General features: G+C 49.8%; 1 protein-coding gene across 12 annotated transcripts in view; it reads left to right on the top strand.

Annotated features, from left to right (window-relative positions):
- Positions 1-19264, top strand: part of NRG2 (neuregulin 2) — a 271148-nt gene that overhangs the window by 214962 nt on the left and 36922 nt on the right. For all 12 annotated transcript variants that reach the window (XM_077937068.1, XM_077937067.1, XM_077937069.1 and 9 more), the window contains one exon: positions 16191-16362. In XM_077937068.1, the coding sequence (XP_077793194.1) occupies positions 16191-16362 (172 nt within the window). The remainder of the gene's footprint in view (positions 1-16190; positions 16363-19264) is intronic.

Genomic DNA, 19264 nt, shown 5'->3' with positions numbered 1-19264 from the left:
TATGTGTTTTGTACGAGTCACAGGCAAGCCATGTTCAAATGCTTCATCTCCATTTAATCCTCATAACAATCCTGGGAGCAGGTGGTCCTATCTCCATTTTACAGAGGGAGTAACAGAGGCTTACTGAAGTTAAAGTAACAAAGTACGTTCCAGAGATAAGACTGGGCTTCAAAGTAGCGTTCTCAGGACAAAGGTGCTTATCTTGCTGGGTCTCTATCCCCTCACTGGAGTGCCCACCAGATCGGCAACATAAAAATGCCTTCAAAACAGCATTTGACTGGAAGCTGGGAGGCTTCGATTGCGCTTGAGAATTTGGCCAAATCCCTTTCCTTTCCTGAATTTCTGTGTAATGATGGAGAAGGGGTAGCAAGGCTCTGAGGTCTCTATTGGGAAGAGCCTAGGCATCAAACACTATTTTCAGCAGGGTAGAGAGAAGCAGCTAAGGAAACTTAAAGGCCAGAACTGTGTTCTCTTCTTTTTAAGAGAAAACCTCTTTGCCCATTTCTGCTGGACAACTGTGTCTTATAGCTCTTCCTAAGGACATTGGTGGTCTGCTATGAGGAGCCTGTGGGTCAGCTCAAGCTGGACTCCTGCAGTGTGGGATGAGCTCCCAAACTGAGATCCGAAAGAATGCAGGGTGCCTCTTTTTAGGATGGAAAATTTATAGATTTGGTACAGTGAGCCACCTCCATTACCCACCCCACTCCCATTCGCCCTACATACACATTCTACCTTGGGCATTTTGGAAGGCTAGCTAGGTAAGAGCACCCTCTCAACGTCAATGATGCAGCAGCTGAGCTGGTAGCAAGCACTCAGTGGGCTTCCCACCCTAGGTGGGAATCACTAGTGCCAGGGAAATGCACATGGAAAGTATGAGCAAGTAATTCACTAAAACCTTCAGCTTAGCTGTGGGGTGGGAATCTGGAAAGTGGGAGGGAGAAAGGAGGGGAGAGAGAAGGGGACACTAATTAATTGGCTCCCCCTGGTTCTTGACCACACACTCAGCACCCTCCAACAACTCCTTAGCAAATAGCAAGAAGAGGTACCTCTCTCCACACAAACCCAGGCCAGTGTGGGGAAATGGGCTTTTCCCCTGCCTCAGTGCAGGAGTGCTGGGTGGGGCTGAACTGCAGGTGTGAGCTCTGCTCCATGACTCACTGAGAGTTTGTGGGGCTGAGGCCTGGTATCCCTAAACAGGGACGGGTCCCCCCATCCCCCATTTCCCCTTCTCCCCAGCTCATAGCCTTGCCAGCCTTGGCAGCAGTGCTGGGGGTGTTGGGTAATAAGCCTACTCATGGTATAGTGGAATGGCACAGCTGGAAGCAAGGCACCTGGGGTTCATCCCTGTTGGGCCTCTGTGTGACCTCAGACACTGTCCTCCCTTTCTGTGGGTCTTTGGATATGCAGTCTACTCTCAGCACTCACCTTCTACGTGAGAAGGGCAGAGGGTAAGCCTTCATACCCAGCATCTCTGAGAACCCCTAGAGGAGAGCCGTGAGATTGGAGGAGTGGGGAAAATTGGCCTTAAAGAAAATCAGAATCCCTGTAGTTGCTGTGTTGTTTTAAAGAATGACTTTGGGCTGGGTGCAGTGGCTCACACCTGTAATCCCAGCATTTTGGGAGGCTGAGGCGGGCGGTTCACGAGGTCAGGAGATCGAGACCTTCCTGGCTAACATGGTGAAACCCCGTCTCTACTAAAAATACAAAAAACTAGCCGGGCGAGGTGGCGGGCGCCTGTAGTCCCAGCTACTTGGGAGGCTGAGGCAGGAGAATGGCGTGAACCCGGGAGGCGGAGCTTGCAGTGAGCCAAGATCGCGCCACTGCACTCCGGCCTGGGCAACAGAGCAAGACTGTGTCTCAAAAAAAAAAAAAAAAAAAAAAGAATGACTTTGGAAGGGGATTCTAAGTTACCAACCTTTTCTGTGTGCCCCAGTTGGTCAGGGGTTCATAAAAAAAAGTCTCCTCTGCTGGAGGTCCCCTGTGAACTGAGAGTCTGAAGCTGCCCACAGGCAGACATGGGGCAGGCTTTGGTCTTCACCAGAGTGTCCTGGAGTGTGAAGGTAGATTAGCATCACTAGCTGAGAGCTCTGGACACATCTCATTTCAATTCCCTGGACACAAATACATCTTTGCAAAGCGTTTCTTTCCCATCTTTGCTATCTCCTGCCTCTGATAAAGATGCTGCCCTGACTTCTAAAACAAACTCCCTTCTTTAGGCTGTCCAGGACCAGGTCAGAGGTGGGATGTGCTCATGTGCACGTGTCGGAGCCACATCTGGGTGTTGCTTCTGGCAGCCTCCTCCTCTGGTCTTGGCCCCTGGCTGACCCTCCTGAGCCAGGCACCTTGAGCTGTCCTCCTGCCACTCTGGAACTCAGCCTATGCCTCATGCTCTACTCTGGCTCCGTGGCACCTTGAGGTTCATTACAAACAATAACAACAAGCAGAGAGTGACTTTGTACTTCCCAACAGTCTTTCATCCTGAGAGCTCAAAGCAGTTTACAGACCAGGACTCATCAGTCTTCATTCCAGGTCCCAGGCATTCGGCAGGGGTGAAGAGGGGACAGAGAGCTCTAGTCTTTCCAGATTGGCACAGCGGTACAGCTGGGGTAAGGCAGTGAGTCACCTGGGATGGGGGAATCAGATGGCCAGTAGGTCTGGGATAGAAGTAAAATTGGACTACTGCCTTTAGGTTGCAAACAGAGGGGATAATCCCCCTTAAAAGAGTGTGAGCTGGACCATTCCTTCCCCTAGGTGGAGACCTAGGCCCTCTGGCCTGTGTGGGCTCCTTGAGTTGCTGGAGGAAGCAGCAGCAGCTTTTTGGAAGAAAAGTCCCTTGGAATCAGAGTTTTGCAGGAATATCAAAGTGATGCCTGTTGCTGCCTTCTTCCCCTTGGTGCTGGGAGCTTCAGGGCCAAGTCAGGGAAGCTCTGACATTAGGGCAGTTCCAAAGTGAAGATACATGGAGGAAAAGGTGCTGGCCCAGCCTGGGCAGGCCCTAGCCCTGGCCTTGGGGTTGGTTTCCCAGTTGCTACCCATGCCTAGTCAGCCCCACTTACTCCACTAGCCCTCCTCTGTTCTCTAGCCCACCAGGCTGGCCTGAAGGACTGTTACTATATGGAAGAGGGGCTTAGGGAAAAAAAATAACCTCTGGCAAAGCATTGCCAAAGCATAAGACCTGGGCCCCATTGGAACCATGTTCTCATTGTGTTTTCCCACCATTTCTGAGCCAGTAGCACACCCTTTTAACTTGATGGGAAGCAAGTAGCAGCCCATTTTCCCAATCTTCCTCCAGCCTAGCCATCCCCTCGTCGAGACTTCCAGGCTCTGGCCACATGGTAACTACATAAACTACATGTATGTTCATTCACCTTTGTGTATTCAATTCTGTAAGCATTAACTGAGCTTCTATTATGTGAATAAACAACAGGCCCTGCCTTCAGGAAGCTCAGAGAGACAAATCCTTATACAGCTACCTATGATCAGAGCTGAGGGTAAGGCCAGAGATAGATGTGCAACATCTGGTGAGGAGAGGAATGATTTGTTCTCCTAGGACGGTGTAGGGAGGACTTCACAGAGGAGATGACATTGGAGCTGAGCCTGAGTGGTGACTAGGAACTTACCAGGGAAAAGAAAGGGACTTCTTAGAAGTAGAACCATGTCCATTACCAACTTTCATGGGAAACAAGGAGGCAGCTCTCATTTACTAAGCACTCACTACGTGCCAGTACTGATACTATAAAGTATAGTATTATTTTATCATCCTCACTTTACAGATGAGAAAACTGGAGCAGAGAAAGTCCCATGATTAAGCACGAATTAGTGCCAGGATGGGATCTTAAGTTCTGCCCCCTGCCCTGCCTCAGTCATGCACAGTCCACCTGGCTCTGGGTTCTTCCATGCCCTTCAACAAAAACCAGGGAGAGGCAGAGGATCCCTGTTGGTCCACTTGGAGCAGGCCCTCCCCATCAGATCAGCTGGTCAGATATCTACTTCCTGGGCTCTTGGGTGGGGTTTAGAGGATACAAAGATAAGTGGATTGAGTTCCTGCCCTCACAAGGAGTTGCAGTGTGACTGTGGCAGTAAGCTGTGAACAGGAACCATGGACACTGACACAGGAGGGTAGCGCTGAGGCCTAGAGGCTGCACAAATAGGCAGGAGCTCCTGAGAAGATAGTGGTTTATTATGGTCAAATGGCCTAGCCAGAAACCCAGCTAGAGGTCTAGAGTCCGGCTAGATCTAGCATCAGAATCATGGAGCCCCTTATGCAAAAGGTGAACATTTAATGGGAACTTGATTTAAAGCACGAACTGGGGACTTGCTAGAAGTACAATTTCTTGGGACCTACCCCTGACCTACTGAATCAGTAACTATGGGGATGGGGGCCAGTATGTGCATTTTACCAAGCCCCACTCCCACCCACCATTTATTATGATGCACGCTCATGTTTAAGAACCACTGATTGAGCTGGGTGGCCCAGCCCCCAGAGCAGAGCCCTGTAGAGGGCCTGTCAGTTCCATAGGTGTTCACCCAGCTCCTCAGTGTCAGGCATGAGGCTTGGGGTCTGCAGTGCTGGCTGAGATCCTTTCACCTGGTAGGACAAGATAGACATGAACAGACCTAATTCCAATTGCAAGGCTGACCCTGGCAAGAGATGGCCCAGAACAGATAGAAGAGACTAACTCTACCAGAGGAATCTGGGAGGCTTCGTGGAGGAGGAGATGGGGTTGAGGCAGACTTTGGAGCATGAGAAGGACTTTCGCAAAGGGGCTAGGTGCCCAGATTGAGGAAGTCACTTAAGCAGGTGTGGAGGCTGGGAAACAGGATATTTGGGGAAATAAGGCACACTCCAGAAGGTATGCTGCCAAACAATGGATTTTCTGAGTGCCAGGCTAGTGAGTTTGGACTTACCTGAATCAGCAGAGAGTTAAGGGTTCTGAGCAGGAGAGTGACCTAGTCCAAGCTGCTCTATAGGCACCATAGCCACCCCCAGTTTGTGAAAGGATGGGAAAAGGGAGGGCACAGTCAGGAGCTCCTGCAGTAGCCCCAGCTGAACCGTCAGGATATGCGTGTGGTGATGGGTGAGTAGAGGAGGCCACAGGCTTTGCCCCAGGATAGCTTGCCAGCTGCAGACACTTTGGGAGGATCCTGGGAGTTTGGACCTGGCAAAGGAGCTGTGACTTCTCGTGCAATCAGGTGAGGTCTGGATCTGAACTCATAGTTCACTCCCTTCACTGTAAAGATGGAGAAACTGAGGCCCAGAGAGGGAAGTCCACACACCAAGGCAAAGGACTTGGCCCTATAGGGCAAGAATGAGGGCAGCAGCCTGCTCCCCACAACCAGCCACTGCAGCCTGGGTCTCACCACTCATGCCTGCGGTGCAGATGGATTCCTCTCAGTTCCGTGAGTACATCGTGGTTCCTTCCGGCCTTATTCCTGTGAACCTGCCGTTCCCTTTGCCTGGCACGTGTTCTCTCTTAGCCAACTGCTGCTCATTCTGCAGGCCCAGTATAGGCTTTGTTTCCTCTGCAGGGCTCCCTGGTCCCCAAGGTGAGGAGCACATTGCTCAGCTAGAATCTCCCCCAGGGCCAAAGCCACGTCAACTTGACCCTTAGCAGTCAAAATGTGCTCAGTGCTCAATCCATTCTTGAATGAACACATGAATAAGGACATTCTCAAGTTATTTCACCCCTGTATGTGAAGACCTAACTGGCCACTCCTGTTTGAAGAGGGTCAGTCTCATGGAAGGAGGCTGCCCCAGTTGAGCTTCCTGCCCAGGCTGGAGCCCCTTAATGGTTGGGTAATGGTAGGCTGATCAAGAGTTGTCTTTCAGTCAGGGCCCCGACTTCATCATCTGCTCTGCCATTCTAGGGCAGATGCCTGTTTGGGCTGAGGGGGAGGGAGAGGGGTGAGTTGGGGAGGAGTGTTGGGTGGGAAAGGGCTCTGGGATTACCTGTCAATGGACTCCACCCTCCAGTAAGTGCTCGCAGCAGTCTTGATCTGGGCCGCTCTGAGGCACCCATCAGCCACAGTCCAGCCTTTACATCATTAATTCATTTTCTTGGCCTGTGATCAGTGAAGACCTACCCAGTGGCAGACACCAGGAAACACGGCGATTCTGCAGCACACACCCCTACCAGCTCCTCACAGTCTAGAAAGATAAGAACCTGATTTTCTCCAAGGTGAGAAGCCCCGTGAAGAGCGAGAAGAGCGTGTGACAGGCTCAGGGAGTCTGTGAGGCAGAGACTGCTCCTAGCTGGGTGGATTAGTGAAGGTGGTGGCATCTGAGATCTTGAGGGATTTAGATTAATAAGAGCTGCCGGTTATTAAGCTAGCTCTGTTTCAGGCACTGTGCGAACTTCTTGACATACATTACCCTCATTTAATTCTCTCCACAATCCTAAAAGTGGATGAGATTGTCCCTGTTTCACAGACAAGGAAATGAAGGCTCAGAGAGTTTAAGTAACTTGCCTAGTTATACAGGTGCTGGGCAGAACCAGAATGCACAGTGGCATCCGTCTGACCCCACAGCCTGCATGTCTGACCCTCTCAACTTGGCTTCCTGTGTGAGGGATGGCACTTAGGGGAAGCAGGAGCAGAGGGCATGGAGGCAGGGCAGAATAGGCATGGGCATGTTTGGGGAGCAACCAGTGATTTGGTTTGCCTGGAATATATGATTCCTGAAGGGAAGTGGTAGGGGAATGTAGAGAGGCAAGTTTGGGAAGGAGGCCCATTCACTGACCCAGCAAACATCCCCTGAGGGCCCTGGCTGCCAGGTAAGGAAGGTGGGCGGCCTTTCTCTACAGACATCACAGAGCCAAGGAAGGTTTCTGGATGGCCGTGAGGCACATTGAGGTGGAACTGCCAAGTGTACACTGTTCTTGTCGTGGTACTGGGGGGTGGGGAGCAGTATGGCCTGAGCCAGGGCCTGGCAGATGATGGAGAGTTATGAGGATAAGAGGCATGGTAGAAGCCAAATTGACTCAGCCTTTGGGGAAAGTCAAGGGAGACACAGGATTGTCACAGATAACAAAGTGACTGAAAGAGGGAATCCAGGAGAAGGAGCAATCTTGGAAGAGAAGATGGAGAAACTGGTTTTCCGCATGTTATATTTAACCTAATGACTAAATACCCAGGGAGGAAGGTGTTCATTTTGGGGTGAGTTCTTTCCAGCCCCCTTGCCATCACTAGCCTGGACCACAAGGACCACATTTCAGCCTTCTCAAGCTCCCAGGGTGCCTAAGCTGGGACTTTCCTGCTTGCAGTTGAATTTGAAGAAGGAGACAGGGCCTCTGGCAGCCTGGGCACCCTGCATCCATGGTGAGCACATGAGCCTGTTCCTGCTCTGCATCAGGCCTGCTAAGACCTTTCTCCTGAAACCCAGCATTTCTTCAAAACCTTATACTTTTATGTTATCTTAAAAATCCACGTGAACTTAACACTCTTCTCCACCATATGTCTGTTTGTTCTGATGCAAAGGTGCGCTTTTCCTTATTAATAAGCTTGGCAGAGCCTCAGAAAGAGCCCCTGAGATCATCCTGTGGCTTTTGCATGTATCCCAGTTTGAGAAGCCAGTCTTTTGTGCATGTACAAGGTGCCTCCCCCTTTCCCCAACCCCTGCTACACTTCCCCGAGACTCAGAGCTTCAGAAACAACTTTCTCCAGCCAGGCCAAGGAGGCAGGAAGTGCAGGCCCACCCCAAAGAGGATGGGGCTCTGGGATCCCCTTCTTGGCCCTTTCTGAATTCCCCGAGCAAAAGACGGCCTAGTCCACCTACAGCAGGCCCTTTCCACAGAGGGTTCTCCTGGGCCAGGGCCCAAGACTTTGGCCCAGAGCCCAGCTTTCCCCAGTAGAGAGATTAAACAGAGTTTGGGTAAATGGTAACAGTTTTCCAGAACTGTCATCTCTGCTTTGTCCCCGACCTCCGCCCTCAGCAGCTGAAAAGATGATAATGGTCAGAGGCCTTCCATCCCTCCATAGAGAGCTTTCTCTTGCTCCATTCCTCTAAAATAGACAGAGCTTGGTTTATAAATGAGTCAACTGAGGCCCAGAGAGGCTAAACTACTTACCTAAGGGCAGACAGCTGAGAAATTGGGAGACTGGGACAAAGACCTGGATTGCTGTGTCCTCAGCTGCCTCTCTTTCCCCTGTTCTGCACTGCTTCCTCTGTGCCTCATCCGTGCCAGCTCTAGGTGTCTGTGGCCTGTGCCGCAAGCACTGCTAAGAACCCAGGGAGACTGAGGCGTCTGTGTTGAGTATCCCTATGCCTACCCGAGCAACTGCTGCCCTGCTCTGTGAACCTGTGCCATCTCTCCCAGACATAGATGACAACCCCCTCATCTCCCCTCTCTGCTATTCATGTGCCTGTATCCCAGTCCTGCGCTGGGTGGAGCACTGTGGCATGGACCTGCATGACTCTGGGGTCAAGGCCTCTCTCCCTGGCCTTGCAGAGCCCTGAGGAGGCCAGTGTTTCTCTCAGGACGCTTGGCTCCTGGCAGAGGGGCCTGTGGGTGGGAGTAGTGTTGTCCCTGGTGGTCAGGCCTGGGCCTGTGCATACCTGCCCTCACACTGCAGGTTGGGTGTCAGTGGATGGGTGCTTCTGGATGGGCAGGTGAAGCTTTAAGGCAGGAATCATTTCTGTTGGTCTTGGTGTTGCCAAGTTTTGTCTCCTCCTCCTCCCTTCCCCTTCTTCTTTACCTGCCCTCCTGGTGCAGCGTCTGCCTCCCCTCTTTAGTTCTCATCCCAGCTGGCCTGGCCCCTCTTCTCCACCTTGCAGCTGAGGTGCCAGGCACCTGGACTGCTGAGTTGAAAGCCCATCAGGTCTAGGCCGGTTTTCACTGGTGCAGGGAAGGTGGTCCTCTTTGAGGATCAGCCTTTGTGGGAGCCCTAAACAGGAGGCAGAGACCAACCCGAGGCCAGGGCCATATCTCGTTTGGCACCAAATCCATGGTGACTAGTAAGTGCCTCGTACATCATAGGGACTGTTGCATGTGGGTATTTGTTGGATAGATGTAAAAAGAGGGCAAACCTAGCCCAGGCATTGGGCTGGGCCTAGGTGGCTGAGGAAAAGCCAAGCAGCCCAGCTGGGCATACACTCCCTTTGGGAGCCTGTCCTGTGAGTGTGAAATGGCTCTTCTGCAAGCCATGGGTAGGATGCCTGGCTGCCTGGGCCGTCTGTGCCCACTTAAACCAGCTGTGTTTTTAGTTTAGTGGGTTTTTTTTTTTTTCTTTCTCATTTGAACTTGGAGTCTGTAATTAACCTCCAATAGGTTGCAGTCACTTTGTGGGTGGGAGAGGGGTGGGAAGGGGGCTGACCCACAGCTGGCCAGCAGCAGGACAGTGGGAAACTTTGATGCCAGGCAGGCTGGCCACATTGTCTCCAGGTGTTGCCCTGCAAAGGGAACTGCTCAGCCTTAGTCATGAGGTGAGGATCATTAACTCTTTTAAGAGCCTGCTGCCCCTGCCCGCTGGATGCCAGGAGGGAGGCAGAGCCAGGTCCTCCCTGGCTGGGTTGCCCAGCCATGTCCTGAGCGTCTGTCTTGCTCTCAGATCTCGGTAGGCTCCGCACCCACCGCCCACTGCCGAGAGGAATGAGGTTAAGCTGCTGGCAGCAGCGGCACCTCCTGGCCTCGGGGCTGGGATGTGGGAAGGGAGCAATCCTGGTTGTTGTTGCTGTTGTCGCTATCTTTAATGAGGTGCTTTCTGGGGATGGCCTGTCAAACAGATACAGGCCAGATACCCTGGCTTGGCACCAGGAGATAGGAAGCAGAAGCCACCGGATACCCTGTGGCCCAACTCATGGCAACCATGGGGAGGTGTCCTAAGGTTTTATGGAGCCCATCCTGGAGGAAAATCTTTATGTGGAGGCCTGGGCCATCCTTGAGAGAACTTCTTCTTGTTCTTATAAAGCTGCCAAGGGAGATCTCCCCACATCCCCACACCTCAACTCCAGTGAACCCTTGTCCCAAGGGGAAGAGGACTGGATGAAGTAGCCTCTGGGCTTCCCCCAAAACCCAGGGAGTATGGGAGCTCAGCAGAGGGGGCTTGGTCTGAGGAAGAAACCTTAGGGGAGGGAAAAGCTGCCCAGTACCCAAAGAGCCACCTAGGCCATCAGCTTGCCACCTGCCCCTTTCATCGCTAGGGAGGGAGCTGCTGCGCGGATCAGGGTGTCAGTAATGGCCATGTGTGCAGAGTGGTGGGAACTTTCTCCCCCTTCTTATGCACACAGAACTTCCTCTTGCTTTTGCTGGATACCTCTCATCTGTCCACTCTCCTGTGTGCTGGACCTTTGAGGGTCCCCTTTCTGCATGAGAAAATATGCATGAACCCCCAGGACTGCTGCTCCTCCCTTCAGCCACAAAGCTGAATTTATGGAGAAATTCATTGCAATATCGTTATTATTAGCAGAACATTGGAGACAACCTGATATGCTCATCTGAACAATGAAATATTATGCAGCTATTGAAATGATTCTAGACTTGGAAAAAATGTTTCAAATGTATATTGACTGAGAAAATGGGATATAAAGCATTTTGGAGAGAAAAGTCTTTTGGGAGACATTTGAAAATGCCTACAGTGGCTTTCTCTCTGTTGGTAATTGAATTGATTTAAATGTGTTTTTCTTTTTCCTTACTTGTATAATTTTTTCACAACAAAAATTTCTTATGTAACAAAACAACAACAGAAGGGGACAAGTTAAACTCTTTGGGGAGTAGGGGGTGGTTACTCCATATACAGCTGGATCATTTCTGTCTGGGGCCAAACACAGAACTTGGCTCATAGCAGGCATTTAAACAGGGGAAAGGAGAGGTGCTCAATACTCAAGGGCCCAAGTAGTCCATCGGCTTGCTGCCTACTCCTCCATCTGTGGAGAAGGAGCAGCAGTAGGGATCAGAGTGTCGACTGAATGCGGGATAAATACCTGCCCACTGCATTGCTTCAGTTCTTTCCTTGACAGATCCCATGCATCCCAGGAAGCCTGTTCCTCTGCTTGGTTCAGCTCTGGCCCCAAGATATTCTTGAGACGTGGTGTGATGGTCTCTATACCCATACACTAGCATTGTATTCTGGGCCCTGGGCTGTAAAAGAGACACAGGCAATACCAGATCTAGCTCAGAGAGGGTGTCTAGGTGAGGGGCTGATCTAGCCCCGTCATGTCTGAGGTCCCATGAGAGCTGTCTCTGGATGCACAAATGTCTGCTATGCAAACAACCCCTCAGCCTTATCCCACATGACCCCAGGGGCTGGTACTAGAACTGATGGCTAGAGGATGCATAGAGAAAGGATGGTGGCTCAGGATAAGAAAGAGCTTAAAATGCAGAAAGTAAGGTCAGGTCATCCTCTAACTTATAAGCCTCTAATGCCTTCCCAGCACACCTACAAAACCAATCCAGGGCCATCTTGGGGAGGTCACCTCAATCTTTGCCACAGAAAACCTGGCAGGGCTCTAGGCCTAGGAGTGTGGGTGCGGAGGACATTGTTCCAAGGCCATCTGGTGTATATTCTTCTCTTTCCTGCCACCTGAGCTGCTGCCACTGCCCCCTGACCCCAAGGAACTTTCCTACAAGGTTTGCCCGACCCTGGCTTTCAACTTTCAAATCACTGCAAACTAGGATTTCTGTGAGCAAAGACCAGGACTCGCAGCTGCTAGAGCAGGAGGCATGGCTTTTAGCATCACAGATGATTCTGAGGAACCGTTAAGAGCTATAAAAGAAAACTCTTTGTAAAGAACATAGCATGATTCAAATGTATGGTTATTTTTATGTTGTCATCCTTTAAACCAGGGCTGTCCAATAGAAATATAATGCAATCCACATATGTAATTTTAAAATTTCTAGTAGGCACATAAAAAGTTGGTGTTTTTTTTTTTTAATATACAAAACAAATCTGGACTTCTCATCCTGGCTTGCACAGCCCCATGTCAACCTCGGCCCTGCCTACCTCTCCAAGCTCCCCTCACACCCTGCCCATCTTCTACTATCTTCCAGCCACATAGGCCTCTTTTGGCCCCATGAACTCATCAAGCTCATTCCCACCTTAGGGCCTTTATCCAGCTGCTTTTTTTTTTTACTGTCTCATATTTCCTGTTGATGTTTTGCTTATTGTCCCCCTCGCTAAAATTCAGGCTCCCTAACAGTAGGATGCTTATCTCTTGGTATGGTTGAATGAATGAATGAATGAATTCATTTGGAATGAACTGAATAGATGAATAAGGAACAGGTGAACTAGATAAGGTTGTTCTGAAGTGAGTGGACTATCCAGAAATTGCTACTGAGTCACACAAGGTTCTCACTAGATGGAGTGGGCTCCCTGTGATCTGAAATGCGGTCCTGTGTTTTCCATCGGTGGCCGGCGATTACTTTGGAGTTCTCAGTTCCTCAGGCCCTCTGAATTAGGGCCTTGCCTACTGTTTCTGGGAACAGTCTCTCTGTAACACATCCCCCTAGCCCATCGCCATCACCACTAAGCAGTGGCCACAGGCTAAGTGCATAATATAGCACTGGAACTCATGTCAGGAACCAAGGTGGTAGAGTAACCCCTGCTTCCTCCCACCAGCTGCCACCACCATCCTCCCTCCCCCACCGCCCCATCTTGTTGGGGGGAAAGTGGTTCATGGTGGTGGGGACAGGCGGTTCCCTTGTCTCTGAGTTGCAAGAAAAGTCAACACACTCCAAGTGTGGTAAGGGGACAGTTTAGCACCCGAGAAGAGCTCTCTGTGTTGTGTCCCCAGTTCACAAGAAAGGGGAAGGGACTAGTTGAAGGTCACCACTTAACCAAGAGGTTGGATCATCACCAGGTGTCAACCCAATCTTAGTGCAAAGTCACTTGTGCATATGTGTTCAGTCTGTAACCAGTCATTGAGCTATACACTTATGTGCACTTTCCTGAATGTATGTTACATTTCCAAAAGTAAAGGAACACACCTGAAGAGCCCTTTAGAACCCACAACCCGAACCCACACTCACAGCTTCTGCTTCAGAATGCCTAGGATATGTCCCAGGTACCTGATTTGTAAAGCTTCTCATGTGATTCCGATTAGCCTCCAGGGTTAAGACCTAACGTAAGCAATGACTGGGGACTCCAGAACAGATGCAGGAGGGAGGGAAGTGGGTAAGGGAAGGAAGATAAGGCAGGATTTCAGTCACACTTAGAATAATGAAGTTCCAAAAAGTCCAACAGATTGATAGATTGATGCACATAGAATCTCTGGGTGCCACAAAAAAAAAAAAAGAAAAGAAAGAAAAGAAACGAAAAAGAAGAAGAAAAACCAGCAATATAAAAAAGCAGGTAACTGAGGGGAAAAAACTTTGTAGCAAAAGGTTAATAGCCTTAATATTTATAAAAAGCTCTTACAAGTCACTAGGATGAGTACTCAATAGAAAAACAGACTGCATGCATGAACAGGCAATTCAAAAAGAAGAAATACAATGGGCCAATACACTTATGAAAAATGTTCAGCCTCATCAGTAATCAAATAAATGCAAATTAAAACAACAAACAGACGTTATCTTTTGCCTAGCTAATTGGCAAAGATTAAAGACATGATAATACCTCGTGTTGGTGAGGGTGTGGAAAAAACAGGCACTGTCATTCAGTGGGGGGAGCACAAATTGGTGCAACCTTTCCAAAGGGCAATTTGGCAATGTACAAAGCTGAGGAAGATTGCGTACCCTCTGACGCAGCAATTCCACTTTTAGGAAGATCGCCTTAGGAAATAATTGTGAATAATAATAATAATAGCTAACCTTTGTTAAATGCTCTCTATGTGCCAGGCTCTACATGCATTGTCTCATATAATCCTCACAGTCATCATCCCAAGAGGTAAGAGCTATTATTTATCTCCTGTATTTTACAGCTGAGGAAGTTGAGGCGCAAACGAATGAAGTTAATTCTTGAGGACATAAATCTAACAAGTAGCAAAGTCTGGATTGAAAGCCAGACAGCCTGAGTCTAGAGCCATCCTCCCCCATACAGCAGTATACATGGGGTGTGTGCAAAGATAAAGCTGCAAGGGTGTTCTTTTGGGGTTGTTTGTAATGGGAAGGTGGAGGGGGACATGCTAAATGTTCCACACAGGAATCAGTTACATGAGTTATGATACACCCATACAGGAACATTATGCAACCATGAAAAATGATGCTGTAAGAAAAACTGAGTGTGTGAATACGGGCGGGATTTGTGTATGCATAAAAGATTTCTGAAAGGAGGTCAAAGGAACCGATAAGAATGATTATCTCCTTGAAAGACAACCGTGTGGTTGTGGCCAGAAGTTAGAGAGAGACTTGTTTTTTAAGCCATATACCCCTTTTCACTTCTTGAATTTTGAATCATGTTAATGTCTGTCAAAATATATGTGTGTGTGTATCTATATATATATATATATTCAATGGAATCATTGTCTATATATATACACACACACACAAATAAATATACATACAAGTTATAGAATTTATTCCACATAACTTTTATTTCCTTGAAATGCTGCTAAGAGTTCCAAGAAAAATGGTTTCAAGGCCCTCACTTAGAGAACAATACTGAAGTTGATAGATACTTCTTTAACTATGCTTAACCCACATGCTCTCCAAACTCATTTTCCCATGGAACCCTCTTCTCAAGTAATATCTGTTTTCATCTCTCCAGATACTCCTGCTTATAGAATTCACTTTGGGAAATGCTATTATTACTATTTAACACCCAGGCGAAAGGGTTACAGTGTTTCATTAAAGGAAAGAATACATAGAGCCTGGCACAGAGAGAGCAGTTAACAAAGGTTAGCTATTATTGTTATTATTGTCCACAAATGTCATTGATTCCATTTTGTTTAAAAATGGGGGGAGGTGTTATTTATGAGTATGGAGACACGGGATGGTTTTGTTTTCTTCTTTTTTCAACCTTCTGTATTTTTTAATTTTCTAAAATGAACAAAATTATTTTATGAGAATCATTGCATAAGCCTACGTCATACATTTTTAAAGGCTTCCTTTCTGTGCTTCCTCTGTGCCCTGCGCCCCTCTCATCTACTCCCTGCATATATGCAGCAGCTCAGGGTGAAGTTCAATGAGGGGACCCTGTTGTAGCCAGGCCCTCTTGCCTGCCTTTCTCCAGAGCCAGCTCTGGCCCATTGTCAGCACTCTGAGCTGCCAGGGAAAGGACCAATGGCTGAGACAGAACCAGTCAGTTCCCAGACAACTCCTTGGCTCCAACAGACCCTCCCTTCTGCTACTGGAAGGCTTTTAACCATCTCACAGAGAGAGATGAGACCACAAAATCAGACACCATCCTGCTACCAACCTAACACGTGGCAAATCTTGATACCTGAGCTTTGGTCCCAGCTCTGTGGCTGCCTGGCTATGTGGCTTCAGGCAAGTTTCTTCACCTCTCTGAGTCTCATCTGCACCATCAGTGTCAGTATGACACTGCCTTACAGAGCTCAGGGACCAAACGAGAACCTGCATGAAGGCTTTGTGTATCCTTTAAGGGACTATCCCACTGGAAATTGTTACACACCTCAGCATGAGCACTGGCTTGGCCTCACCTTCCTAAGAACAGGGTACTTTCTCTTTTGTGGTGTGTGTGTGTGTGTGTGTGTGTTTTGTTTTGTTTTTTTGGTGGTGGGGAGAGGAGCAAGGAAGTGAAACATGGGAGACTGGGGCATGTGGAGATAGAATGGCATTTAAGAAAAATGGGGACAGCCTCTCAGCCTGGCATTTGCAGTTTTGCATCCGTGCTTGGGCCTGAGCCCACCAGTACAGCCCCATGGCTTGTTACCCATGATTTTAGATCTTGAGCACCAATGTCAAGGAGATCTGGGTTTGAATCCCAGTTCCATCATCTGCCCTTAGGGAAGTGACTTCACCATTCTGAGCCTCCGTTTCCCCATCTGTAAGTGGGTTTAACCATTGCTGTGAACTCATGGGGTTATTATGAAGGTTTCATAAGCTAATGTCAAGCTTCACACCATTCAAGGCATGAAGGAAACTCTCCATTAGTTATAACTACATTGATGTCATGACAGACTCACTGTAAATGCTTATTGAATCGAACTAGGGAATGACACCAGGAGGGGTGGCTCTCAGGATCATCCCTCCCTTCCCCAGTTCCAGCCCAAAAACAGTGGCCCTTACTGTCCACTACTCATGCTTGGCATTGCCCCTGCCACCACCATGCTCACCTACCTGCCTTGTACCCCACAGCCACCCGGCCCAAGTTGAAGAAGATGAAGAGCCAGACGGGACAGGTGGGTGAGAAGCAATCGCTGAAGTGTGAGGCAGCAGCCGGTAATCCCCAACCTTCCTACCGTTGGTTCAAGGACGGCAAGGAGCTCAACCGCAGCCGAGACATTCGCATCAAATATGGCAACGGCAGGTAAGCAATATCCAGCCTGTCCTCCGTCCAACCGGCTGCCTTCCCTCCTCTCGAGAAGGAGGGGCCTGAACTGGACAGAGGCCAGGGCTGTGCCCCCAGATTCGCCCATGGAACCAGTCCCAGCCCCTCTCTTTACTCCCCTTCCTTGCCACTCCCAGCCTTCTTCCTGCAGCTCAGGGACCCTCTGGTCATGGTGGCCCAGGGTCTTGCAGACCACAGACAAGAATTAAGCCTTTAACTTCTCTGGATAGTTGAAGGCAATTTGACTGTCACAGTCAGCTTGATCAGTGGAAGACCCTGCTCACCCCTAAAACTTCTTGAAAGACCTGCTGCAGCGTCTGAAAGCCCCATCATTGGTAATCTTTGGTGAAAGACCCTGACTCCAGAATGCCTCTGGGAGGTCACACATGATGGGCTGGTTTCTCAGCTTGCAAGCTGTCACTTGTCAGAGAGCTAGGTAGGGGAAAGGGGCAGCACTTTGATTGGTGCTGGAGAACTCTGTTCCTCAGAGGGTTTCCCTCTAAAACATGAGAATTGTGTTTGATCTTGAATCCGTGCTCCAAGGAAGTGAATCAGAGAAGTTGCCTGAGTCTCCAGGCTATGGAAGATGGCCTGTCTTTCATCTTGGGTGGGTCAGGCAGGGGGCTTCTGGCACCAGAGAAGCCGGTAGTCCAAGGCAGCCCACCACCTCTCTCCTGCCTCTCAAGGAGAAGCAAGGGGGAAAACCCGTGCCTGCCAGCTAAACAGGCGTTCTACTTGATGTCTGCTCTGTTGGCTCTGGGGACCTAGTGGCCTTCCCTCTCTGACTCAGGAGCTCCCAAACCTTTTCTGCCCTCTCTCCCAGGCAGCTTACAACCACTCCCTTCCTGGCTGTCATTTTCCTCCTCACCACCCCACCACACACACAAAATGCAAATTAGGATGGTTTTAGAGCACACCAGCCTGCCCACAACAAAAAGTGGTAGAGGGCCTGGGCTGGGCCGGCTGCTTGGGTTTGCCGTGTGGGGCTGGATGTCCACGCCCTGCCTCTGGCCCTCAGACTCTGGAACCTATAAAAGAGGATGAAGGAGTCAGGGGACTGAGAGTTACTTCCAGTTCTCTGATTCTCCTTCCAAGAATGGGGAGCAGAAGTAGAACTGATCATTCTAGAAAATGATCCTGGCAGAAAACAGAATGTAATTAAGGAAGGGTTTGGCTTAGATCAAAGGTTTGTGGCTAAAAGAATGCCGCTTCCTAAGGAACTCACCATGGCCAGTGGTGAGTGGGGGGTTCTATGTGTCCCTAGTCTACAGCATTGTCAAGAAGCTCTGGCTGCCCACCCAGCCCACCCTCTGAGACCACCCTGCCCCTTCTCACTGCACTTCCAAGGCTGGCTCCAAGCTGAAGAGAATGGGCAGGCTTCTTGGAGCTGGGGCAGTTGGGTCCTGTCTCCTTCCTATCCTTTCTTTCTAGAAGATGGCTTCTCCCCTACTTCACTGCAGTGACAAAAGTCAAGAGAGCCCCCATTCCCTCCTCATGACTCCCAAACATGTCTACAACCTGCCTATCATCATTCCACCCTACCTGGTGCCACACACTCATACTCACCCTCCCTCCCGCACATTCCCACACTCCACACACACACACACACACACACACACACACACACACACACACACACACACACACACACACACACACACCCGCAGAGCCCTGGTACCACCAACTCACTCATTTCTCTGGTAACTTCAACTTTCTCTCCCTACCCGTGACTTTTTTTCTCAAATGCTGTCCCTCCACGCTGCTGCTCCCCTGGCCCTCCAGCAGTTGCCCCATCTCACTTCCGCCCTCCACCACCATATGAAGTCACTGAGGGAGCTAGCCTCATGCCCACTGACTGCACACTCTCATCCTCCACTCACTCTTTGCCCTGCTGGAATCTGCCTTTCACTTACATCCCAACCTCTCGATGGCTGTGGCCCTGGAGAAACCCCAGTTATCTCTGCACTCCCTGGCTCAGGCCTCCAGGCCTCTCAATGGCCTCAGCATAGGAACACCTGCTCCCCAGGCCCTGTGATGCTCCTCCTGGTCCTGCTGTGAGTCTGGACACTGTTTCTTAGTTGCCATCAATGCTGGAACTTTCCTGAACTTTGGACCTCACTCTTTTCTTTTCTTTTTTTTTTTTTTGAGACAGAGTCTTGCTCTGTTGCCCAGGCTGGAGTGCAGTGGCCAGATCTCAGCTCACTGCAAGCTCCGCCTCCCGGGTTTACACCATTCTCCTGCCTCAGCCTCCTGAGTAGCTGGGACTACAGGTGCCCGCCACCTCGCCCGGCTAGTTTTTTGTATTTTTTAGTAGAGATGGGGTTTCACCATGTTAGCCAGGATGGTCTCGATCTCCTGACCTCGTGATCCCCCCGTCTCGGCCTCCCAAAGTGCTGGGATTACAGGCTTGAGCCACCACGCCTGGCCGGGCATCACTATTTTCTTTCTTCCCTTTCCAACTGTGGGTGATTTCACCTTCTCCTGTTGCTTTAAGAATCTGAGACCCCAAGTCTCCCTCTCCAGACATGATGGCTTTTTCACCTGAGCTCCAGACCCATGCTGCCAGAGAGACACTAGATACCATGTCTGAGATGCCTCACAGATATTTCTGATTCTGAATGCCCAATCTGGCCTCTCCCCCACCTGCTGTAGTCCTTTCTGTCCCTCCCGTGTTCCCCTCTCACTTGTGGCTCAACCAGACTCCCAGCTCCTCAACCCCTGGCCTCTTGTCGTCTGCCCAGGGAGTCGTGCCTCTTTCCCTGCCTGCACATTTCCCATCTGGTCTCCCTCCTCTGTCCCACTCTTGGCCACTCCCCACCTTTTCTGGACCACAGGCCCTCTGAGAATTCATTTCTGAATCTAACATATCTGTATTGAGTAT

This window comes from Macaca mulatta, chromosome 6, assembly GCF_049350105.2.
Source record: "Macaca mulatta isolate MMU2019108-1 chromosome 6, T2T-MMU8v2.0, whole genome shotgun sequence".
Taxonomy (NCBI): domain Eukaryota; kingdom Metazoa; phylum Chordata; class Mammalia; order Primates; family Cercopithecidae; genus Macaca; species Macaca mulatta.
This window is presented reverse-complemented; position numbering and strand designations above follow the sequence as displayed.